The 27,171-nt window shown below is 34.0% G+C and overlaps 3 protein-coding genes across 5 annotated transcripts in view; 1 reads left to right on the forward strand and 2 right to left on the reverse strand.

Moving 5' to 3' along the window:
- Window positions 1–7,660, forward strand: part of LOC136028776 (serine/threonine-protein kinase Chk1-like) — a 61,901-nt gene extending 54,241 nt beyond the window's left edge. For both annotated transcript variants that reach the window (XM_065706675.1, XM_065706676.1), the window contains exon 8: window positions 1,979–7,660. In XM_065706675.1, the coding sequence (XP_065562747.1) occupies window positions 1,979–2,200 (222 nt within the window). In that variant the 3' untranslated portion in view covers window positions 2,201–7,660. The remainder of the gene's footprint in view (window positions 1–1,978) is intronic.
- The window catches only part of LOC136028777 (uncharacterized), a 281,013-nt gene that overhangs the window by 136,536 nt on the left and 117,306 nt on the right, over window positions 1–27,171 (reverse strand). The gene's annotated exons all lie outside the window — the stretch shown is intronic.
- LOC136028778 (histone H2A-like) overlaps window positions 14,282–27,171 on the reverse strand; it is a 141,613-nt gene continuing 128,723 nt past the window's right edge. For both annotated transcript variants that reach the window (XM_065706680.1, XM_065706679.1), the window contains exons 2-3: window positions 18,501–18,708; window positions 14,282–14,542 (exon numbers count right to left, since the gene is read on the reverse strand). In XM_065706680.1, the coding sequence (XP_065562752.1) occupies window positions 14,362–14,542; window positions 18,501–18,708 (389 nt within the window). In that variant the 3' untranslated portion in view covers window positions 14,282–14,361. The remainder of the gene's footprint in view (window positions 14,543–18,500; window positions 18,709–27,171) is intronic.

The raw sequence follows: 27,171 nt of genomic DNA on the forward strand, positions 1-27,171 counted from the left end.
AAAAGGTTATTGATGGTTATTTGAGCATCATTTGAATTGCCTCAGATTGCATTCCCTTGAGAATTTTTTATCTTGCACATTTCCTTTGTCTTTGAGGGGTTTACAACTCTTCATATGATGTGTTTTTCTCGGTTATTTGTGCTCCGTCTCTTTTTATATGGAAAACTATGGGTTTTTTTTTTTGTTTTTTTAACGCCTTTGGTGCCTTTTTTATTATTATTAATTTTTCTTTCTCTTTTATGTTGTTTGTTGTCTTTTCTCTGTCCTTTTGTTATTATTATTATTATTATTATTTAACTCCTTCGGTACCTTTTTTTATTATCATTAATTTTTTTTTCTTTTTTGCCTGTCTTCCAACAGGCTCTTTGGCTAGTACGACTTTAAAATAAGAATACAACAACAATAGCCATATTCATAATTTTGATTTGGTAGATTCTTTATTCAACATTATATTTTTGATCTTTTGGTATTGATTGATTAAATTTTGTCTTGGTATATTCATCAGATCTGTTATTATTTAATGTTTACTATTTGATATTTAAAATGATAATACTATTTTCTATTTTGGGTAGGAGGAAACAGTATATACTATTAGCCCATAATCATCATAATTTTATGTTGCTTTTATTACAAACAACTTTTTGGGTATTTGACAAAAAAAATAGTTTACAATCAATTAAGTTTTAGGACGGGTGACCTAATTCTAGGTTTTTGATCATATATCCCCTTATTTTACGTTATACGTTCTACGTTTCTCTTTAGTGGCACCTTCTCATTGTGCATTTGGTTATAAGAAGTTATTTAGTCGGAGAGAAGAAGTTGCAGATTAAATAAATACGAAAGAAATAAAAAGGGAATCAAAATAAAAAAAAATAAGAAATAAAAAAAAATAAGAAAAGAAATTAAGAAATAAATCAATAAATATGAAGAAATAAAACAATAAAGAAATATGAAAAGAAAAATAAAGAACAATCTTACATGACGGCTAGTGCTATTAATAGCATTTTAAAGTATTTATGCCTTTATAACTGGCAACTGTCTCTAACTATAGACAAAACCCATTTATTTTTGTATTTGAGTACACTAAAGTGTTGAACAAACTAGCAAGCCTGTTTAGCTCAATATGTAGAGCACCTGTCTCCCACTCTTGCAGTCGTTTTTAAAAGGTTTTTAAAATGGGTTCGGTTTGTTTGTATTATCTATGCCTTTACGTGTGCAGTTATATATAAAATTTTTCTTTAATATGTTTTTTTAGTATATAGGTCTTTAACGTATTTTCTTTTGTGAATTCATTTTTTCTTATTTTAGGCGTGCAGATAGGTAAAGAGTTCGATTAAAGGGGAGGGAGACCTTTTCTATTCTTTCTATTCGTAAATGAGGGCTGATGATTAGTCTTGTCCTTGTCAGCCAGCTTAGGGCCAAATGAAAAGCAGTTCATCCCAGAATGAGGTGGGAGGGTGTAAAGAGTGGGGTTGAATAGATTGGTATGGAAGAAAAGTGTGCATAGCCCTGTTGGCCTCAGGTGGCTTAGTACTGCAGTGAGTTGTTAGTAGTAGTAGCTTTGTCTCACGGCTGGGGTATCAAATTGAAACCTTCAAGGGTATTTTTGTGAATTGGTGCAACGCGAGTATACATTTTGTTTTGGGGGAGGGGGAATAGTTTGTCTCTTATCCTCACAATTGAATATTCTTAACTGGTTTCTCTTTAGATGGCATTTGTCAGACACTCCTCGCCGCCTTAGGTTTGCACTGTTAAGTATGTAATTCAAGTTAAGTATAGAATTGATCATTTCTCTTCAGAAAAATTATAATCCTAAATATTATCTTAATTTCGTGTAAAAAAAAGCAGCATAATGTATAGCCATTTAGTTTTATAAGTACAGCATATATTATATGTAAAATATGAATTGTTATAAACTTAGAGCTTGTTCTTGCTTCTCTTTCTTCTCTTTTTTAGTAACTTTTATTTCTATTTCTAGTTCACCATCAGCTGTAAAGATATTCGAAAGATGGACCTAACTTTCAAAGCCAATGCGATGTCATTAAATGGAGTTAGTGTTTTGCTGGATTTTAGGCTATCTCACGGTTGTGGTATTGATTTCAAGAGACATTTCTTGAAAATTCGAGGAAAGTTAAAACCGTTTATTTCAGAAGTGCCTATGACTTGGTCCCTAGCGGATGCAACAAATACAATTCCTTAGAACTGCCTGGCAAAGTACAAGAGTCTGGATTTTCTTTCTTTTTTTATATTTTAAATTGATTATTTGTGCAGCCCTAGTCGGGAAGTCATGTACATACACCTTTAGACTAATTTAAGCAGTCGCTGAAAATTTGTTTAGGAAATAAGTATTCTCTTCCAGGGCGTTTTTTTTTTTTTTTTTTTTTTGTCTTTCTTTTTTTTGGTATTCTAAACCGATATTGGTGCCGCCCTAATCAGGAAGTCATGTATATACACCTTTAGACTAATTTAAGCAATCGCTGACAATTTGTTTAGGAAGTGAGTATTCTCTCTCAGGGCGTTGTTTGTATTCTAAGCCGATGTTGGTGCCAGTCATTTACATAAATCTTTATACCTTTAAGCTAATTCAAGCGATTACCAAGAAGAGGAAGTGAGTGTTCTTTCCAAAGATGCCTAAACGTTATCAGATGCCTAAACGAACGAATTTCAATATCCAAATCGCCTAGCTCTTTGTAAGCCTTTTGATAAACAAAGAAAGAAGTAATGTATGGGGGAGCCGAAGTAGTAATTAATATTTCATCTCCCTTAATTTAGGCTAGTCTACAATAAGTATTTTTGGGGTGATACTTTGCTTCTTGCTGCAAAAAAAAATGTGTCGGGCATTTACTTTAAAGCTTCATTTAACTAAACTGATTGGATTCATATTTCGTAAATGAACTTATACACAGTGATGTGTAAGTGCACATCAGCCATTATGAAGGAGGGGTAGCGGGTCATTTTGTAGGGGGGGTTTCATTAAGCCTTATGCTAAATATTGAATGAGTTTTGGTGAGGGGGGGATATTGACATCCAATTCCACTTAATTCCCGCAAAAATCCTGGTCTGCACATGTATTATTGGTGTTAGCGGAGAGAGGGGGGTGTTGTAAGCTGATTCAAGCGATTGCTGAAAAGGGGAAGCAAGTGTTCTTTCCAAAGATTTATTCAATATGCTATCATACAAATATTATTACATTCATGCAAAGTGAACAGATTTTACTTTTGTATATTATTGTCCTTGAAAAAAATCATTTACCAAGATGAATTCCATTTACTCTTAAAGCCTTCAAAGAAATCTATCTTACTCGTGTCGACCAGAAGATTTTTCTGCCTTTTCTCACCTGTCCTTTCAAAAAACAAATTATTTTAGTTTTTGTTTTTTGATGTAATTACAAAATAAAGTCTTTTTAATTCTTGGAATGCGAAAAATAATTTTGTGCGCACCTATCCGTCTATATTAAATTTTGATAACGAGAATATTCAGAATTTTTCCATAAGCTCTTCTAGTTCTGTTTCCTTCCTGTGTATATTGTTCCGTTTTCTGCTGACATAGTTCCCGCGACGCTTGGCATACGTCACCTGGTGTATGTGATGTATGAAAAACGGTGACCCCTCATTTATCGTATTTACTATTTAATTTCATGTTTTGACAAAGTTAATGTGCAGGGGCGTAATTTGCTATGAGGCAAGGAGGCAACTGCCCCCTCCAGACCCAAGTTTGCCCTCCAGCTGAAATTAGCTTCTGCAAAAAGTCAAAGTTAGGATAAGCCTGCATAATTCAAGTATCCAGAGAAACAGGTCAGTTTTCTTTAGTATATATTTGCCTTTATGGTAATATATTGCTCATTTTTCAGTTTTCACTGTCATTTTCACTTGATTTGGGAAAATTGGCTTCAACTTTGCAGACCCCCTCCCCAGGATTTCGATAAAATTGCGTCACTGTTAATCTGGTTAGTAAGATTAATACAAGGTTTAGTAAGTTTCCATTTTCATTGGTAAAATCTCTTTACCTCTTATCTCAGAAAAACAAATTCTGACTGCACCTTTGGACTACAACTTGTCCAATTAGGGCCATCTTTAACACAAATGAAATTGTTGTGTATAGCAAGGCTTTAGGACAGCCGTTTTCTCACCGACATAAACATACAAGTTGTATATAAATATACATTCAGTATACAAATATACATTCCAAGTATACAAATATATATCCAAGTATACAAATATAAATCCAAGTTGTCAGAAATATCAAAATTTGTCAAGTTGTCAAATTGCAGAATCGTATCGTATCTCATCAGGATAGTATCATATCAGAATCGTATCGTATCTTATCAGAATATCGTATCGTATCAGAATCGTATTGATCTCAAAAACAGCCACAGGTATCCAGTTAAAACTTTCAGGGAATGCTAAGAGGGATGCTAAACAAAATCAAAAGATAGTATATGCATGCATGTTGTCAAAACAGCATATCTTCAATATTTCAAGAACAATTAGTGAAGGGTATCAATCGCCGTTGAGGGGGATGTTGAACTAAAAGACAATGTGAGCATCCAGGTTGTCTACGGGCGTAGCTGCAAAACCTCAGGAACAGTTAAGATAATTAGGGTGCAACTTTCAGAAATGTTGAACTGAATCATAGGACACGACATGCATCCTGGCTGTCAAAGTGGAATGTCTGAAAAATCTAAGGAATTATAGCACATGCAGAAATTTTGAAGATTCGAGTATATCTTGTTAAGGATGACTTTAGGCGCAAGCCTGTTTTCACGCTGTTGTTGTGATTCTTCGGCACGCTGTCTTTTCATACTTTCTCTATTAGCCGCAAGCCTGTTTTCACGCTGTTGTTGTGATTCCTCGGCACGCTGTCTTTTCATACTTTCTCTATTAGCCGCAAGCCTGTTTTCACGCTGTCGTTGTGATTCCTCGGCACGCTGTCTTTTCTTACTTTCTCTATTAGATTCCCTAAGCTCTATATGGATTTTCCCGTCAACAAGTCCCCTTATTTGCGCCCTTTATTTCGATTACATGATCGTAAAAGTAGGTAATTTATCTTAGTTGTCCTTTAAAATGTCCAGAGGTAAACTTAGTAAACACCAGCATACCATTGGCATTTACTTACTGGCTTAGATATTTACTTTCATACTCGTTAGATATTAATTAGCTTTGCCATTTTCGCTTCTTCTTTCTCTGAAGTAGATAAGGTGTATTTTAACCAAGGGTGCCAGTTTATGAAAATGTAAGGAGGACAGGGAGGGGGCAAGGAATTTTCTTCTCTTTTTGAAGACACAAAAAAGGTGTTTTTTTCCAAATCAGGAATGGGGGGGGTTTCTTTTTTTTTCGATTAATTTAATGGAAATATTTTTGTTAATCTAGGGGGAGCCATTGACCCCCCTCCTACCCTTCCGCAGTTGTCAACCCTGAATGTTATTTACTTATCTGGGTGAACAACAAGATAAAAGCAAAATCAGAATGCTTTCTAATATCGTACAAGAGTTGTCTACTTTGTTAGTGTTACTGTTGATTTCGAATAGGGATAATTGAGAGGCTCAGTGTTCTGTTCACTTGAATCAGGTCCAGAGAAATACTTTCGAGATTTTAATTAACTCAATAGAATCCAATATTTTAGGTCATATTGTTGATAGGACCTGTAAATAGTTGTAGGAATAACTTACAAAGTGAGACTTGATTAGTTTTTTCTAAGAGCTGAGAGCAGTAAGTTAAGATAAGACTAAACGATTTTTGGTCCCTGTTTTTACGAAATGAAACAGAAATGAAACAATAAGGAGCTGCTGCAATATCTCCGCTAATGCATAAATTTGAACTTGATTATGAATTTATATCAAAATGTTGGGGTATAGATGTATGAGCAGTCCACCACATAAGGCGACATGTTCAGGAAACAATTCTTACTTCATAATATGCACAATAATCCTAGTTAATTTTGCAGCAGGAGAACCTTTATCTTCACTTTTTTCCTTGTTTTTCCAGTTTTTCTAAGAAATTCATAAATTTCTTAGAACCTATATATTAACAGAGTATATACCCCTCCCCCCCCCTAATGTGCAAATATATCCTCAAATTGTATTCTGAATCTAAATATAATCTTCATTTGCATAATAAATTAACTTTACCTCCAACTTCTAAATATATCCAAATCAGGGTATATATTTGCACATCATGGGAGTGGGTGTAAAGTTCATGTTTGGGTGGGTGTCCCCGCAAAACGTGGAATTCGAAATTCATAATGCTCAGAATAATTTACTGTAATTTTGGGTATTCTCCTTAATTAGTTCACAATCAATAATTTAAAGAAATTGCCTTTCCATTTATTAGTAAAACAAAAAAATTGGGCATGAAAGTCTGAATGTTCTTTCTATAGTTCAAACTAATAAGGTTACTGCAACATCTTAATCTAATAAGTAAATTCAGGATAGTGGTTAAACACAGTATTATTAGATTGTCTCGAATTGTAAGGTCTTTAATAAAACGCTCTGAAAAGGTTTCAAGGTGTGTCGGGTCATCGACGGGTAGAGGTTCCGGCTGATTACCAAAGGCTCATAGGTTCAAGTCTCCGATGGGTAATTTTCTTTTATTTTCCTTCTATTAGAATCAATTTGATGACGAGGAAATTTTTCGCCATATAGCTTTCCTCTGCAAAATTAATAATTTAGCATTAACGTAAGTCATTTATCAACGAAGTAATCTATATTATTTGGAGCTAAATTGAGAAAAACATAGAGTTGTACTTGATTTCATGTCAATATGTTCTTCTATTGCATGGTGGCTGTTTAAGTGAAATTCTCTGAAACTACCAAAATGAAGCAAGAAAGAAAAAGGAATATCGCAGTCAAAATTTTAATTTACTACAATCATTAATATTTCTCTTAATTCATCCACGCATGACGATTTAAAGAAATCATTTGTGAAAGAATTAAGAAAAATTTCCATAATGATACGAAGTTACCCTTAATCACAACTTCAACTGTGAAAAGACTACTTTTTCCTCCATGCCACATTTTGACGGCTTGTTTTGATAGATAAAAGTTATATTGTTTCTACAACATTCATAAGGTGTTAAACGGGTATTCTGTGCTTGTAGGCGTTGAAGAGTAAGTGTTAACTGTAACAGGGTTCACGCAACCCAATTCACTCAGATTGGGATTTGCTTCCAGAAACATATCAGGCTGGCATTTTGTCTATAATTAGAAAAATTTCAAAAAACAATAATTTCAAGAAAATAAATTACGACGCTTTCTTCTCCCAAATTCACTTTTCTCTTTAGTTTTTAGAAAAACTGAAGGTATTTTAACGTAAACAGGTCATTTCAGCTTCCATCAATTTCTCTAGCTAAACAAAATTTTACGCAGGCCTCTTAGCTGGTTCTTTTTTATGAAGTTAGAAACTGTTTGGAAGCTTTTGTTTATAGAAGTTATGCTTTAATAGGGAGTTTTTGAAATAGGAGTTAGCAGTCATTTTGGTTTGATTGATGTTTTATTGCTAACTGTTCTGTTAATTTTTAAGTATTAAGAACTTAGTTCCCACATTTCGAATGTTAAGTGAACTAGTATTATGCAAGTTCCTGATACGTTTCTCTGTTCTACTTTTTTCATAAGGTTCAGTTTTGTACTTGGATGTTATTTTAATAAATCGTTTGCTTTCTTGTATTCAATGCACCCTTACAGCCAGGTCTGGAATATCTCCCTCCCTCAGTTGCGTCCTGAAATTGCTTGTCCCATAGTTGTACCCGCTCATTTCCCTAACTGAATCTGGGTTCCAATTGTGGCTCTAGCTTACGTGGCTAGACTTGTGTTCCCTATCAAAAGAAGTGTGCTTACGCATAACCGATGACCACAATGGATGTGCAAAAACAAAACAAAAATAAATAAAGAGCCGCAGTTAGGGTGTAAAATATTATCCATAAGCGTGCGTGCGTAATGTTTGATTTGTAATTGTATCTTTTATTTGGAAGTATTTAATCAAACCGAAATTCACCACAATTCTTGTTTTCAGTCGTAATCTAATTAAGACCTGGGAAGTAGAATACTATCTGAATAGTATTAACATCTGCGTTCAACAGCTCACAATCTTTTGTAAAACAAACCTCTAGATGTAAAACACAGCTCCATGTATTTTCAACTTAACACTAGACAGTTGGCAACTGATAATATTTGATTAATGGCAAATGAATTATGTTTTTTGCATTTGTAGGACTACTATTTCTGACAGTTAAAATTCATTTTTCAAACTTCGTCCTTGAACTATTATCTTTCATTTTATGCCCAGCAAACTACAAGTACAAACCCGAGTTCAAAAAGCTTATTGCAACTGATTTTTGTAATTTTTGACGTTCAGTATCAATACCAATTATGGAATTGCGTTCAATATCACTTACTGAAACCTATTAAATTAATTATTTGTTTATTGTGCTTTAAATCTCAATATGCTGCACTTCGTTCTTATCTAAATAGAAATTTCTTGGTGTATTCACCTATCAGTATAAATTCCCAGAATTTGATTCTGGTGGTTTGATCATGCAAAAGCGTCTCAATAATAATCTGTCTCGATCAGTGCTAGTTCTAGGCCTGGACAGGAGTCAGCTGCCTCCCACCTAGTTTTTTTTGCATCTGACATTGAATTTCTTGTATTTTATATACCCCCCCCCTCCAGATTATGAGGCCTAAAACCGCTATTGATATTGATAAATTAAAAATATTAGCTGTTACTATTCTTAAACGGTATTAGAACTATTCTTAAACGGTGCTATGGGGTAGCCAAATTTTTAACTCTACTGATTTACACTATAACTAGGTGGTGATCTAGTGAAGAAAGGAGTACTACATGAGTAAAAAAAAACGATGATATAATTTATAAAAACAGAACTCAGAAGTGAGAAAGCTGACAATTCCAATTAAAATATTCGGATTAAGCGCAGAATGAAGAAAATACAACTAAAAAACTTCCTTTAAAAAGTCAAACTTTTGGAATCTGGATTTGGTAGTTTCAAAGCACATCATGATGAGATGGTCGTCGTCCATAGGTAAACGTGTCATGACGTGTTTCACTTTGCTGAAACTTCTTTTCGACATGGCGAAAGTTGGTGATGCTGTCACAGTTCACTGTTAAACTGACCAGAGTCGGGTATATTCATTTGACTGCATAAATTTGACAGAGTAGGGTCTCAAAGATGGTGTAATCAATGACCATAGTTTTAGACCTCATTCCTGGTGAAAAGTTCCAACATGAGTTCCATGGGATCTAGGTCTTCTCCCGGAAACATCTTCGTGACTTTGGAAAGGCTTTCATAACTGTCGTCCATTTTCCCCAGTATACTTCAATACACTGGGTCCAAAACAGAGGAGTTATCATGGATTGCATCGTCCAAGCTATTCACTAGGGCTGTGAGGACGCCGTAGAATTCCTTAGCATATAACAATTTCCAGTCATCCAGCGGTTTGACTCCAGAATTAGACATTGCCTCTGAATAACGAGAAAGTGGACGCCTGGAATGTTTTATAAGTTTCAACTTGTCTTGGGCTATTGAACCAATATTTTCTACTGCTGCTTTCTCTCTCTCTCTCTCTCTCTCTCTCTCTCTCTCTCTCTCTCTCTCTCTCTCTCTCTCTCTCTCTCTCTCTCTCTCTCTCTCTCTCTCTCTCTCTTTGATCAGTCTCGGAGGAGATCATATAAAATGTCGCGTGTCGTCCCAAGTTTCGTGTTTGCAATAACCAGATCAAGCTGTTCAATCTGAAGCTCTTCTGCGAGGCCATTCGTCTTGAACACGATATTTCAGAATAAAATCAAAGCAGGTAATGTGGTGATGCAGAACATGGAAGTTTTCTTTCATTATCTTGTCCTGGTTCTGTTTTATTATCTCCTTAGAACTTCAAAAATAGTGTCAAAGCTGCTCTATAACTCTGTCAAACTCTCACCTGAATGTCAATTTTGTCATTGACAGATTCTAAGTTTCAATGTCGATTCAACCCTCTCAATGGCTCGTTTGTAAGCAATAACTTGTTTTAGTCAACCCGTAAAGGAGACATACAGTTCCTGCAAGATTTCAAAAATTTTTTGGACTATGGAGGTGTTGCTGCAGGCGTGTTCGACAACGAAATTCTCTGTATGAGCCATGGATTTAATTTGACTTCTCAGTTTGGCTCATATGTGCCATTGGCCGCCCTGTGGAATACCAGACATATTCATAGCTTTGAAACCATTGGCCGCCCTGTGGAATACCAGACAAAGTCATAGCTTTGAAACATGAAAACCTATTCGCTTACTCCTTCATTTTCTAAGATTTCTAGGATTTTCTTTTAGCAGGAATTGACGAATTTGATTCTATTTGTCGCTTATGTGGCAAAGAGGTTGCAAACAACCTGCTCGGAAGCTGAAATCCGTTAAGGCTCGTTGTTTTTGTGCAAAATGGCATTGATCCCTTGTCGATAATCTTTGTCAAATATACTAATGCACCTCAACCCTTTATTTTTACTCGATTCATTCTTAAACTAGACGCATCTAATTCCTTTCATTAATCTATTCCTTTGTGCTTGAGTACAATCATCGAACTCAAGTAACTTGCTGAGTTTGAAACTGACACGCGGGTCCCATGGATGGTCAACGTTCTCTTTACATCCGCAGCTCATAATCTACTAATCGCCAAGCCTGTTGTAAAACATGACTGCGACCTTGCCACCTTATATGTAACTGGTACTAGTTGGTACTGAATAAGGTTTTCGGCCGTTCTTTCCAGTCAGTACAACCACTGCATTTACAGACTGAGATCGGAATTTTAGAGGATATCATGTTTATTTCAGTTTTTCATATTCTTTATTTGACCGAGTGGAAAGTTATGGCACCATCCGTAAAATCAGGGTAGGAGTTGGTAAAATTGCTGCATTTACCGACCAAGATTGAGATTTTGGTAGATGTTATGTCATCTTTTCGTACTCTTTATTTGACCGAATGGAAAATTGTGGTGCTGTCCGTAAGATCACAGCACAAGTCGGTACAACTGCTGCATTTAACGAACGAGATTGAGATTTTGATACATGTCATATCAGTATTTTCAGGTTTTTTTTAACTGAATGGAAAATTGTAGCACCCTCTGTAAAATCATGACTTGAATCGGTAAAACTGATGCGTTTGCCGACCAAGATCGAAATTTAGGTAGATGTCTTGTCAGTATTTTCGAGGTCTTTATTTTACAGAATGATTCTTTTTACCAAGTTTTTTTTATTAAAACCATATTTTTTGTGCTTTTATTAGTTTTTTTCATCCTGTCATTAAAACGTCACCTGAAAACAGGGCTTTACTGGAAGTCTTATCACGGTTTAGCTTCCTCTGGAAGTGTTTTTTCTAAAAAACCTTCAAGTACTTTAAAGGAAGGGGCAATTTTTGCCCCTTAAGACACACCTTAGGTCTATCAAATGTAAGAAACTGGGACTTCCTACGATTTTTATTTTGGTTGCTTCACATCATGCAGTTTTTAGGGCAGTACTATATTTTATGTTAGTGTTGCCCCGTCAAAATAAATAAGCGAACTTGATTAGTTAAATTTGACGCGTTCGCCCATGAAAATTTAAACATTAACAATCTACTGATTCTAAAGATACCCACACCTTCTTAGGCTATTTGATATGCCATGTTTTAGCTTATTTTTCAAGCAAGTTTTCTTTTTCTTTTTTAATTTGCCACCTATTAGTAATCTTCCAAATACTGTTCCTATCAGCAGCATCAATTTCATTGACAATCTTCTCAGCCACTCCTCTTCACATCTTGGCCGCGGTAATCCAAAAGGCATTAAGAGATATATTTTGTAAGCCTGATATTTGTACGTTATCCCCTTAAAACGGGGAAGCTATATCCATCACTTCCGTTCGTTTTCTCCTATCTTGTTTGATTTTCAGGATGTTAAGAAGTGGGTTTTTCTGAGATCCACTTTATCATCTTTTCTTATTCGCAAATAGTTGGAGACGGTAATACCCAAAGAAAAGCTTCTTCAAGAAACTCAATGATCCTGACTAGGAAGTACGGTAATAAAATCAAAATATATTTTTCCTTTCTTCTGAAACAATTGTATTGTGTTTTATAATTCCTAGTGAGTTATTGCAGCTTAAGTTTTCATCTCTCTTTTAAAAGCTACTCTTACTTCCCTATGACCTGCCTCATTCTCCGCAGTAAATATGAACCACTATTTTCCTCCATCAGACTGAGGGCCTTTTTATCAATTCTTAACAAGCTGCCCCTTTCTCCGAGAGCCCCTTTGGCCACATGGGCCAAACATGACCACATGAGGTAGGTTGATGGCATGTTAAAAAAAGTTAATTTGGCCATCAGGTCTCTGAAGTTGTTGGCTTGCCATGGAATCCCTGCACCACACCTCCTATGCATCTATTTCTCTTTTATACGCTCCACACTTGAATACTGTTGCCCTATATGGCATTTCGGGCTGACTAGGGAACAGTCGGACCGGGTTGAGAGGGTGCAATACCGCGCCCTCCTAGTAATCTCAAAAGCCCTAAAAGTACCGTACATATCCCTCCTTAATCAGTTTCAACTTCGAACCCTTCAATCTCGTCGTTTAAAACCAGCCCTATCCTTTGGCAATAAAATCTTGTCCAGCCTTATACACTGAAATATCCTCCCGCCCCAACATCAACCGGCACGGGTAAGGCCACTCAGGGCCGTTGCAGAGCCTGTACTGAAACTTCAACCTGTGACTGTGTCACATGCTCGTTCTGAGCTTAGTTTTGTGCCCTCGTTTGTTAAGTTGTTTAATGCTGGGTCGACTTTTTAATCCGGATTATTGTTGTTAATTGTATATATTATAATTTTGTGTATACTTGTTGACTTATTTTCGTGTGAATGTCACAATTATTATTGTTAATTGTATATATTATAATTTTGTGAATGTTAATTTTGACTTGTCGACGGATTTTTGTGTGTGCATGACAATAAAAACTAATAATCGGCTCTGTCCGTTGCATGTTTTTAAATAAAATGAATTTGAATTACATCGGCCAGAGCATCTGTTAGACCATTCCAGCTTCTGTCAATAACAATAATTTTACAATCTCGAGGATGTTAGAACACACACTCCTGATATTTTGATAGGCTTCCCTGATTTTACGCTTCGTGGGCCATATAACCGTTCAGTGCTTGTAAAAGATTCCTTTTTAAGTAAGAACAAAATGATGGATTGAAGAGAAAAAAATATCCATTTTGCCCGAAACACTCAAAATTACTTGATAAACAATACAAAAAATTCACTATTTTCACAATATTGAATATATACCATTCTAGTTCAAATATTGTTTCAATACAAGTCTAGCTTCATAAGGTTATGTACTACATACCATAGGTATGCCCAACTTTGTAACTGCGAGCTACTTTTGACTCATCCAGCATGCGAGAAGTAGACTGTTGCATAATATTTATCCAGTTCTTGTGAATATGCGGGCGCTTGTAATCACCAAATACCACCAAGTCCTTTATTTGATGAATAGCTTTTAGCTGACCCATAAACCTACTGTGATAGTTCCTATGATGAGAAAGCTCCCTATAGTTGAAACCACAGCTTAGGTTCCAATACAGTTATGAAAACTCCTATCTTACCCATGAGAAACTTTTGGTACAGAGCTCTGAACTTGGCGCCTCCTCCAAACCCACGCTCCGACGCGTAGATCATACTACAACACCATAGGCCGGAACGCAATTTTCTTTTGTCGCATACACAGCTTAGATACCAATACCAGTTTCCTCTTACCAATTAGATACCAATGCCAGTTTCCTGTCTCCAGCCGCTAGCATCGCTACCGCGAACTTTTTCCCAAAAATAAATCGAGTTTCCGTAACTGTATATTGGTATCTAAGCTGTGGTTGAAACTTATATTCTCTTAGAACATATAATACTCCTCATGAATAGAACGAAAAATCTCAAGTTTCATAGTTTGTAAAAGTGGCCAAAAAACCTGTTGGGGTTCTAAAAAAATTTAATTTGATGAAATACTCGTGATGAATTGGGTAAATATAGTTTCAAACACTTGGAACAGAGCTTTGAGTGAGCACTAGATATAGCAACAAGAATTTCGTAGAAAATTTTTTTTTTTTACTATTTCATTTTCATTTTTGTTATTAATGAATGTCTTTTTTTTCAGTTCAGCTGAGATTCACTTTTTTTCTAAGGACTTTCGTTGGACATAGCGATGTTCTAGTCATTAAAAAACAAAAAAGAAAAAAAAAGGCGAAACTGGCAACCCTGTCCTATAATTGCTATCAGCTCTGCAATATTTGATGCACTAACTCTACTTTATTTTATAAAATACAAAAAGAAAGAGAAAATAAATCAGGTCACAATTTTCTCCAAAGTCTAATATTCCTGGGACTGTCCACCACCCTTAGCCTTTGCTGAAGCTCCTTCAGCCTTCTTAGGCAGAAGCACAGCTTGGATGTTTGGCAAAACTCCACCCTGAGCAATCGTGACACCACCCAGCAACTTGTTCAACTCTTCGTCATTTCGAATTGCCAGCTGAAGATGACGAGGGATGATTCTAAAAATAAAAACTTTAGAATCATACACAATTTTAGATGGTATTAGATATAATTCAGCCTAGGTGATCTTACAACCTAAGCAAATACTTTGTCTATATGAATAATACCTATCTTCAGAAAAATACAAGCTAAATGCTAAAACAAAGAAACCAAATAAAAACAAAATTAAGCTACTTCTTATTTGTTTAAGAGATGGCGTTAACAGTACGTACAATCTGAAGTGGGGACGCAGTTGCAAGGAAGTAGGAAATTTAGGAATTCATTGATGAAGACCCATATTAGGTGCCATCAGAACTTGGAGAATATTAAAGCAAGACAAGTCAACGCTTTCAGAAGTTTTATAGCATTAAGAATGATTTCTTTCCCATGTAAGTTGAAGCAATTATCTTATTTTAAAAAAAGTGAATAAACTTTTAAATCGAACCGATTGGCAAAAATGATCAAATTGGTGGAAAAAAGTTTAAAAAAGGTGACTAGAGATAGCCAACACACCTAATTGAAAAGGCGATAGAAAAATGTACAGAAATAAAACAGAAATGATACTATTTAAAAATAAAAGCGCAAGTATTAACTATTTTCAATATTCAGGTTCATCCAAAATACGAGAGGTTTGCTCCCATCCATCCTTACTCTATATACCTAAGTTTAACTGTTATAGTTTTATGGGTTGGGTTGGCGGGCTTAAATGCCACAAATTTTCGAACCACGATTTTCGATTTTTCAAGAAGGATTTGTTCTTTGAAAAATTCTTGTTGAAGGTCAGAGTAGGAATATTCCCTTCCCCAACACCACCGTGTACTTTAGATTATGAATATAGTTTTTTTTTTATTTAGCATCTGAAATATTTCCGCAATAAGATAGGAGCTATCATCTCACCAGAATCCATATTGCATGCTCAGTCAAAACATGTTCCTCAAAATGCAGAAGTTCTGGGACAAACCTCCTCCACCCCCCTCAATATTGATTTAAAGGAGCTCTCATGGTAAGTTACAAAATATGAGACAAAAATTTATTTTTTCAAGTCTGGAGGGAAGTTCCTCCCCCAGCTAGAGTTAATTTCACTCACTCGTTGCGCAATGATTACATCACTCCCAGACAGTATACCGTCTGAAAAACGGTATGTGTATTAATAGCGTATAAACTGAGCAACCAGACCATGGTGGAAGCATACACATATTGTTTTTCTTAGATAAAAATAATCACTAAAAGCCCCCTGTTGCCAACAATTTATGGCAAACCAAGACATTCGTTGATTCTGGAAACTGAATTGATGGGTACTTTTTCCTTGGGATAACCAAGCAAATGCACGCGTCCTTAGTCTAGCAATATTCTATTCTATTTATAATTGAATTAATATTTTCTTGCATATAGCGTTCGATTCAGCTAATTATTTTCAATTTTGTTACCTCAGTAAATCCACGACTGTCCAAATGTCACATATACATACTTTTACACTTCCAGGAAATCTTCCAAGATTCTAAGTCCAAAAAACCAGAGGATTCAATGCATCAACTGATTCTTTTTTTAAAAAAATCCTAAACAAGTAATCTACCAACCTCACTGTCACACTAAAAAATAGCAATATTTGCTTCCTTCATAAATGAAAATCTAATCTGAGAGAAAAATCTTAATTTACCAGTAGAAATCTTGATATAATAAATAAAAAAAAGCATTATTTTAACTGAAAAATAAGGAGCAACATTAAAACTTAAAACGAACAAAAATGAATTAGCATATGACGGGGAATGGCCCCTTCTTCAACCCTTATTCGTTATGCTAAAGTTTTCTATTGCTTTAAAGAAGCTTCTTATTCCAACTAAACCTTGTGTTTCAAGAATCGTTCTTAAAGAATTGGGCCAAAAAGTCAGACTTTAGCACAAAGAACGAGAGCTGAGAAAGGAGTAGTCCCTTTCAGATGCGGAATAATTCTGTTTGTTTTAAAGTTGTAATGTTGTCCCCCTCCTATGCCAGGACCGCCCCATCCCCTCACCCACCCCGTGCAACAATTCCCATAAAACCGTCCTCACGAAGAACCATCGCGATAAAAAAAGGTTGAAATATTTCCCAAGTTTGGTAGCACCTTCCTCCCCCACTTGCAGTGAAGTCCACTCATCCTTCCTATAATAGCTGGTGCACAAACTACATAGGAAGCCTAAAATGAACCAAGTCAGTCAGAAGAACCGACATGCAGTTGGTTTTACCCTTTTGATGCATTAATATGCATGAGTAAACGATTTTTATTTAAATGGGTTTTCTCTAGATTTGGGAATCCATAACACAATTCTATAGCACAAGATAAAAAATAAATAAAACCAAAACAGTATATTTTGATGCCAGTGTTTTTTAGCTTGAAGTTTTTTTGCTCTCAACTGAACAAGGGCTCCCAATTAGCTAAGGTTTATTCTTGCTTCAACAAACAAAGCAACTTTTAAAAGAATTCGTAATTTCATTTTCAAAATTTTTTTCCACATTTCCACCAAATATTAATAGCACAACAAATGCTTTTACTGCACAATTTATTTATAGAGGGATATTCTTTATTGATAACCACAAAGATAAAAAAAGACACGAAAAAAATGTTCTTTCCAGTTGACTATAAAGAGCCAAAGATTAAGTGACAATCAAAGAAATTTGCTTTTTCCATATTTTGCATATTCTTCTTAGGTGGACTTTTCAGTCGTTTTTTGCACAAATCATTTCAGTTGTTTCTCTTACACAAACGTGTGTGTGTAAATTTCGTTCTTGTAACTATTTCTTGTCTCAAAGAATAAAAAAAAACTTTTTTTGATTAAACTTATATTTTAGCTTTCTAAGATTTTTCACTTATTTAAAGACTGATCTTACATTTGATCTATAGAGCAACAGCAGAAGACGGGGTACCAAAAAACAAAAACAACAGATGATATTGGGGGGGGGGGGATTGCAAGATCTTCTTTTTATTTACTTTTTAATAAAAGCACCAAAAAAAGTGCGTGTCCAAAATTTTGGGAGGGGGAGGAATTTGCTAGTCTCCATCCTTAACAGAGGAGAAGAAACACCTGCAATTCTTATCAGATATCTTAACAATACACATCACTTATTTGATGTTTGAAAATAAAAACAAGATCCTTACTTATAAAGTTTCTATCAAAAAACAAAATATTACTGTTAAAAACACAAAAAGTTGATAGAATTGTTTGACAACTGGAACTTAACTTATCAGTCACTAACTTGAAATATTGGCTACTAGTAGTTCTTTTTTTTTTCACTCAAATAGTTATTATTTTTCATGTTGTTCACCAACAGAATTGTCACTTGTTTACTAGTTCAAATATAAATCAAGAGACACAAGAAAAAATTCACTATATGTAAACACAGTCAGAAATATAGTTCTATAAAAATAATTGCTATACATGTTGGCTTTCAGAAAAATTAAGCACATTTGAGCCCATGACAAGAGCACACTGCCTTTCAACCATATATATAAGATGTTATTATACATTATATAAATATATAAACAATATAATTATATATAAAATATAAGATGGTAATGAGAATTTTTCTAAAGACAGTAAATAGCATACATTCTAAGCAAATATTTCCTCTGTATGACTAATGCATATCTTCAGGAAAATATAAGCTAAATACTAAAAAAAGAAACCAATGAAAACTCAGTCACTATATTCAATTTTGCTGAAGATGGCTATTAGAATAAAATACTCAAATTAGATTGTATTTTATTCACTGTCTTAAGAAAATTCCTCACAAACTACTAATATCCCATACACTTCTTATATACATTGTCTTATGCGAATATTCTGTAAAGCTAGACATTTTTAGAGACATGAAAAGTTTAACGAAGGGCCTTTTAAAACAATTTAAGAATCTTAAAGAATTTAGAATACTTTTTCTAGTTAAAATATGTCAATCCTTTGAAAAAATATGATGAAAAGCAAGTTAAAAGAAACTGTGACTTGCCTGGATTTTTTGTTATCACGAGCAGCATTGCCAGCTAATTCAAGAACTTCAGCTGCCAGATACTCCATCACAGCAGCTAAATAAACAGGTGCACCAGCTCCAACTCTTTCAGCATAATTTCCTTTTTTTAACATTCTGTGGATTCTTCCAACAGGAAATTGGAGTCCAGCCCTTCCAGAACGTGACTTTGACTTGGCTTTAGTTTTTCCTGGTAAATTCGAAGCATTATAAGTCGTACAAAAGAAAATATTCATGGAGGACAAAATACTGTAAAACTATAAGACCAGTGAAATTGAATTATTTCTTTTTTTTCCATTAACATAAACAGCAGGTTCAATCTCCTTTGTTGCAATCTGGCTGTAACACTTTCAAATTGGGCATCACACCAAAGAGACACAGCTACAAGGGACAACGTCCCTTTCTCTGTGAGCCCCTTTGGCCAGAGCATCTGTTAGACCATTCCAGCTTATGTCAATAACAATAATTTTACAATCTCGAGGATGTTAGAACACAAACTTCTGATATTTCGATAAGCTTCCCTGATGCTATGCTTTGTGGACCATATAACCATTCAGTGCTAGTAAAATATTCCTTTTATAAGTAAGAACAAAATGATCAATTGAAGAGAAAAAATATCCATTTTGCCCAAAACACTCAAAATTACTTAATAGACAATACAAACAACTCATTATTTTCACAATATTGAATACATTCCAGTCTAGTTGCAATATTGTTTAAATACAAGTCTAGCTCCAGAAGATTATGTACTACATACCATAGGTATGCCCAACTTTGTAACTACAAGCTACTTTTGACTCACCCAGCATGCAAGAAGTACTAGAACAAAATATTTTTTAAATATTTAAACACTTTTAAATTGGGCATCAGATTAATGAGACACAGCTACAATATTGACTACAACATAATAAAATAATATTTTTTTAGGGTCTGAATCATCATATGATTTTTTTTTTTTTTTTATTTGAGTACAAAGGCAAGATTCAGATCTACAGGAAAAGATTCTGAATTTTCCAACTTGAGATGAAGATACAAAAGGAATCTATGTTTCTTGCTTCTGCCTTTGTATCTATGATTCTGCCTTCCGATAGAATATGTTCACTGGTTTCAGTAGCCTTGACATAGAAGAGAACAGGTGCCCCAATTGAAGGGCCCAGGGGGAGATACTCTCCTAGATTTTAATAAATACAATTTCCTGGTATTTCCATTGAAAATATTGCCACTTCCCACGTATTTAAAAAAAATGAATTTTTTATTTTAAGTAAATAAAAATGGAGAAATATCCTTGCCTCCTCCTTCTTACATTTTCAAGACCTGACACCCCTAAAAGAGAATAGTGAAGTGCCAACTAAAGAAAGTCTTTGTTCAGTAGAAGAACTCCTGATTTTTTTCCACAAAGTACCAAACAGTCTGATTTATTTAGAGAAAAAGACAATAGAACCTGTAGTTTTGATACCAGTATATATATATATATATATATATATATATATATATATATATATATATATATATATATATATATATATATATATATATATATATATATATATATATATATATATATATATATATATATATATATATATATATATATATATATATATATATATATATATATATATATATATATATATATATAGAGGTTTTTCTGCAAATAAATTAACTTGGCAATTTAAAAAATTTTGTTTTCATTATAACAAACTTTTAAATAAATATCAAAAGAATTATCTGGAAATACTTAAAGAAATTTTAAACTAATTTCGGAGGTTCGACAAATGATGATGCAGTGCCATTTATTTTGAATTGTGTTTCTAATAAAGTGGATTTTTTTTAAAAATAGCCACATGGTAAAGATTAATTCTATAATTGTTTAGTTCATTAATTTGTTTTTTTTTGCAATGTGTTAATATTTGTGATTTGGTAAATTTTATCATATTTAGTTTACCTATTGTTGCTAAAATGAGGGATATATTAACAGGATAAGCTTGTTTTGGTGTTACTTGGTTGTTTTACATTTGCTGTTTTTTTTTCATAGGCATGTATTTTGGGGGTGATACTTGACACGGGGATGCCACGGATATTCTGTGGTAGCTACAACACTTGGCTGGGTAGAGAATTTAAAGTGGCGAAACCCTATAGGCCAGTGTATTCTCCTGATGAGCCCTTGTGTTGGGTTGTTGCCTCTGAATTATTTGTCTTTATTATTTTTTCTATTGTTTGGTAAATTGACAACTTATACTTATTGACGACATGACTGCCTGTCCATGGATTATTCTTTATGGTTGATTGTGTTTGGCTATGCTGTTTGACCTATGTGATTGTATGGATGAGTAGGGTTAAGGCCTCATTCAAGTGCTGGTCTATATTAATCACTAATTTAGGAAAACAGTCTTCCTTTTCTCCTTCTGTCTCTTTTTTTTTTGTGCTGTTGCATTGGTGATTTCTCTTTTCATGATATATATATATATATATATATATATATATATATATATATATATATATATATATATATATATATATATATATCATTTACTTTGGCAAAATGAATCCTTGTCGCTCTTATTTTTTCTTAGGCCACCCACTCTCCTCTGTAAATAATGAGCAAGATCTTGGTTTCACTATTGACAATGACCTAAAATTCAGCACTCATGCTAAGAGGTCTACTGCTGGTGCTAGTTCAATTATGGGACTGATTAAGTGTATTCTTTCCACTTTTTCTACTAAAGTCATCAGTGTCAAAGAGACTTGTACATCCTAAGCTTAAAGTTGGAATATCCCTAGCCTCCCCTTATTTTAAAAAGACATAAAAGTTGTTGAAGATGTGCAGACATGGGACCAAAGTGATATCTGGCTTGCAGAAGCTTTCCTACCCTGCAATACTGTCAAAGCTGAATCTCCCAAAACTTGTTTACAGGAAGAATAGAAGAGATGCCATTTTAACCAATACTCTCTCAGAATTATTCCCTACTGTTAGTCCCAACTCAAGAACAAGAGGTAATCACTGGAAACTTGTCAAGCAGTCTTATCATATCTTGAGTCCACACTCAATTATTTTCAATTCAAATTGTCAATGGTTAGAATAAACTATCTGAAAAAACAGTTACTGGATCCATTGATGTTCTCAAATGAAGGCTGGATGCTGAGTGGTCCTCTAGAGAGTGTCAACTCAAATAGGGTGTTATATATATAGCATCCCATTTGAGTGCTATATATATATATATATATATATATATATATATATAGTCAACTCTCAATTAACCACAGAATTGGGTGGTATGAGCGCTGCAAATAATCAAATTTTGCAGATAATTCACATATTAGAAGAATAGGTTGTAGGGACATAGAAAAACAAAATAATGCTTATTAAAATGTGAATTTAAAATAAAACAACAGGAACAAGTAATAAATAGAATGCCATTATAGTAATCAATAAAAAAAAGACAAGCACATCATAGTACTATTTACACTTTTAAAGTATGCAAAAAAAATTCAAACTCCTAATTAAACTTTCGTAGATCATCCAATTGAACACATTTCTTTCATTTATGTTTTGCCCTCCAGGAGCATTTCTCACCATTCCAGTCAATGTTGCAATGTCTTCTTCTGCTGTTGAATTATGGTAAAAAACTTTTTCCATACTTGGGAACAGTTTTCGCCATGACATCAAAAGAGTATATGATTTTTACTGATTTCCATGCAGCTGCAATTTCATACGTACTATCCAATATAGTAAAATCTTTTAAAAAATCACAAAGATTGTATCCCTTGTCAATTTTTTTTTTTTCAAATTCAACCTCTAAATTTTCTAGTTGCTGCTATTACACCTTGATCAACAGGCTGAATGAGTGCAATCAGCTTAACAATAGTTTATCTATTAGCTGATTTTAAAACTTCTGCAGGATGACTTGTGGCATTATCTACTGGAAACACTACCTTTATTGGAATATTTTTTAGATGATACAATCTTGAACATCAGGAATGAAGTGCTTTTCAAACCAATCTTGAAAAATTATTTTATTCATCCATGCTTTGCTTTTGCTGTAGTAATTCAGTGGCATATTTTCCAAAAAATGCAGCTTTTTGGCATTTACAATAGCAAATAATTTTAGCTTGTGCTGTCCTGATGCATTACCACAGCAAAGTATCTTCTTTCCTTACTTGACTTATGTCCTACTATATTGCATTTGGACTCAAAAGCAATGTAATGAGTTGGTAAACATTCGAGTACAGCCCTGACTTATCTGCAGTGTAAATCTGGTCTAGTGAATATCCATCGTTAGTTATAAATTCTGCAAAGTTTAAAATCTTTAAAATCTTAAATCTTTAAATTTTAAAATCTTTGTCAGCTTCTTGGTTGGTGCCAAGTTTCTCATCATGTGGTCCTACCTCAACTATACAATGGCACTGCTTAAATGTAGTTGTTCAACCTGAGGAAGCATAAAATTCTCCTGCAACCCAAGCAGTTCAAAAAAATGATTTGCCTTTTCGGAAAATAGTAGTCCTGATATGGATGTATTATCACTTCAAATCTGACACACCCATTCCAGTAATGCTGCATCCAAGACTTCAAATGTTGAATTTTGGCCCAACAATGTCTTCCTTTCATTGCATATGAACTGTCTGATGACAATACAAACAAAATTAATTTGTCCTTTTTAGCAATATCCTGTACAATTGTTCCACCAATCCCATATTCATGACACTTGAGAACTGTATTCAAGATGTCACTTTCATTTTACTTTTTTTCAATTTCAAACTTCCTTTGAATAGACAAAACAACTCTTTGTTTTGTTTAGCAGACACATAATAACAAAGGACTAGGAGAAACTACAAAATGCCTCAAACAACTGCTTTATCATGACTGATAAGAAAATAGCTTCAGACACTGGGAAAAGAAAAGACAAAATGAGTGGGAATTTTGCAGAAAGGAGGATTAACAAAACTACACCTGCTGCTGTCAGAGACACAATATCAAACACAAGAGTCTTCTCCATTATCACAGACAAGCAACCCTAAGGCACATTCACAGGCAAGACATATTTTTTGCAAAATATGTAGCATGCAGTGCAAGCATAGTTTATTATTACAAGCAAAGCACCTTAACATGATTTTAAAATTATTATGCCTTTAAAGATGAAGTAAATATTTTCTTTGTACTTTTAATAATTTTGGTGTTTATAATTTGTTTTCAATTTACATGGCTGCAGTTTATCTGCATTGCAGATAATTGAACTGCAGTGCATTTTGATTATCCAAGAGGTGTCCATATCTAGATAGTCAAGGGACATGGGCTATATAACAGTTCTTCTCTAGACTATTGGACAGGGCAATTGCCCTCCAAAAAAAAACTTTTGATTTTGACCCAATTTGCCCCACTAATCCCAGTCCTTTAATGACACTTTTCTCCAAATTTTTGCTGTTAGATTTTGAGAAAAATTAGCTCTATGAAAAAAATAAAACATATTTTTTTTAATATTATATTTTTTTTTAACTCAGGAAAATATGGGATGAAAGTGTGGAAATTTGGCAAAACAGTAGAATGTTCCTAAAGGTCTGTAACAGAAAATTGCTGAGTTTTCACCCAATCTGCCCCTTCATGATTGATGACTGTTCTATTAATTTTATCTCCACAAAATATATGATTGACAATTATTATTATAGATAAAATTCAAATTAATCAGATAGAAAATATTTTTTTTGTTTTCAACTGTTCTGATTAGTATATTGCCAGATATTAGAAAATGTCTATTTGGCAGTCATGTGAAGTGTCCTATTATACTGCAATAGATAGATTTCTAAATAATCATGAATCAAGCAAAAACGTTTTCAAGATTCATAGTGGATTACCATCAACAGTAATTTGCCAAAGCTGTAAAATACCATGCAACTACTACACATCCGAAAATAGGTGGAGATGGAGCAAGAGCTATTTCATCCAAAAGATCAAAAAAAGAAGATTCTGCAACTATTCAGCATTGTATACAAAGGGGGTTCCTTGCATTAGGGCAGGGTTAAGCCACATCAAATCCTGAAGAAGAAAGTACCACAGGGAAAGGATTTTATGGCAAGTTTGGATTTTTTGTGGAATAGAAAGATAGAGAGAGGGTAAAAGACGAAGTATTGTGCCCTGAATGATGGTAAAGAAGGTTACCACAGAAACAAGGAAACTTTAATTCCTATCATTGAAAATATATTAAGCCTAGAAGTGTTCTTTACTATGATAAATGGAAAGCTTATAATACATTGTCCAACCATGGATATATTCATCACCACATTAATCACTCAATGAATTTTGTTGGGACACAGGACTGTACCAATCATACACAAAGCATAGGAAGTAAGTGGATAGCTTTCAAAAAACACTTGAAAAGACTGGGGATGTTGACAGCATACATGGAACAGTGTATGTCCTGCTTCTTATTTCTGCAAAATTTTGAGCAAATAAACTAACTTCATCATTTTTTCTTTCTTTAGTAAAGCTAAAAAGGTCTATATCCCTGGAATAGACAGTCTCTAGAGTACCCAACAGTGTCACCCCTAGTGCATCAGAAAGTGATGATGAAGAGTTAGAAATGAGTGATTAGTTTGTTACTTAGTATGTTATTAGTATGTTATTGCAATATATACCACCATTAAAAGTATTTGTTTTTTTTAATGGTGTTAAAGATAGTCTAGGGCTAATCAACAAAATTTAGTATTTTTCAATTCAAATTAGAGCTTTTAACAAAATTTAATAGGCCTATTCTTCATATTGGATTGCCACTTTCATCATCATGACATTTCTTTAAATAAAACAAGAAAATTAAAAGAAGCTTAGATGTGTTTTTGTAAATAATTGCAACAGAAATGAATGCCATATTTAGATTCATGATGAAATTCTGATGCTAGTGATAAGTCTTTTCTTATCTATCTGAATGGTATGTTAATATAAACCTTATCCCATTTGTTGGTAAATTTTTAGTTTCATCAAAAACCAAACAGGAAATTTACTGAAAGCAGCATAGTTTCCTGTTTGGAGTACTTAGAAATGCAAATTCTAGAAGCACATTGACCCTCCTCCTCCATGGGGCAAACTAAAAATGTATAAAGTGGGCAGGGTTGTGAAGCTGAAGCTGATGTTGGGGTTGTACAATATGAAGGGAATTATATTTTAAATACTATTTCCAGCCATCACTGTATAATAGGAAGTCAAAAGATAATTGAGAAACTTAAGCATCTATTAACACTAATTATCTACTTTCACTTTGAGTTGAAACTAGCCAGTGAACCAGGGAATCAGATCAAATAGTTAAATATTATGTTTATGCTCTGTTGATTTGAAGAAATGCCTTTCAATACAATAGAGATTATACAGTTTTTCAGTTCAAAATTAAATTTGTTTTAAAAGATTCTTTGGCTATGGGAAGGCCTTGGTGAAACAAATTTGGTTGAAGTGATTCTTGCAAGTGAATATTACCTATAGAGCAAAGCAAATTAGTCCATGGCCCCATGGACAGCAGGGCAGGGTCTGTATTTTCATTGGTTGAATTGTTAGTTCATATTTATGACCTATTTTTGTTTGCTCTTTCAGGCTTCAGGTCAAATAATAATTCAATAGTATAGAATATAGACCTTGCCTTACTGCCTGCAGAGCTCATGGACTAATTTGCTTTGCTCTATAGGTAATATTCACTCACAAGAATCATTATTCAACCAAATTCGTTTCACCAAGGCCTTCCCATAGCCAAAGAATCTTTTAAAACAAACTCAATCTAAAAAACTGAAAAACAGTATAATCTCAATTATGTCAGAAGGCATTCCTTCAAATCAACAAACCATAAATTTAATACTTAACTAATTACTCTGATTCACAGGATAGTTTCTGCTAGAAAGTGAGAGTGGATAAATGGTATAAATCAATGTGTAAATTTTTGGTAAAATTCTAGTTGATTGACTTTTGGCTATCTCAGAAAGGGGTTAGGTTAGGAAAATGAACCTTTCAGGGATGGGTCTAAAGGCTAAAGTAAGTCCTGGGAAGGTATTTTGAAGTACCCATCTCTACTCCTTCTCTTTCTAGACAGCCCTGAAATTTGCCTACATGACAGGTCTATTACCTATTGAAATTTTGACAAAACAACATTTTACCTTAATTTTCAGTTACCAGTTGCCTTTTCTCTGCCTATAGTTCTAAAAATGCAATTCCTGTTATTTGAGTAGAATTCTGAGCCATATCAATGTTTTTTTTTTCCAAAATTTAGGAAAAGTATTTGCATATCTTTAAAACCTTATAAATTGGGATTGAGCAAAGTTGTGAAGCTGAAAACAATTTTGTTGTACTTCATTTAAGCAGAAGATCTATTTTGCAAAGTTTCACTTTTATAAAACACATATTTTTAAAGGTCATCAAAGGTCAGGGCCCTCTAGAGGGAGGAGTGGAGGTGGGTACTTCAAAATACCTTCCTGGGACACACTTTAGCCTTTAGACTCATCCCTAAAAGTTTTATTTCCCTAACCTAAACCCTTTCCAAGATAGCCAAAAGTCAATCAACTAGAATTTTACCAATTTTTTAATTATCTTCCAACTTCCTACTCTACAAAAATTACCTGTGATGACTGGAAATAGTAGCCTATTTAAAATATAATTTCATTCATATTGAACAACCCCAACATTTCA

The sequence above is a fragment of the Artemia franciscana genome, chromosome 7 (genome assembly GCF_032884065.1).
Source record: "Artemia franciscana chromosome 7, ASM3288406v1, whole genome shotgun sequence".
Taxonomy (NCBI): Eukaryota; Metazoa; Arthropoda; class Branchiopoda; order Anostraca; family Artemiidae; genus Artemia; species Artemia franciscana.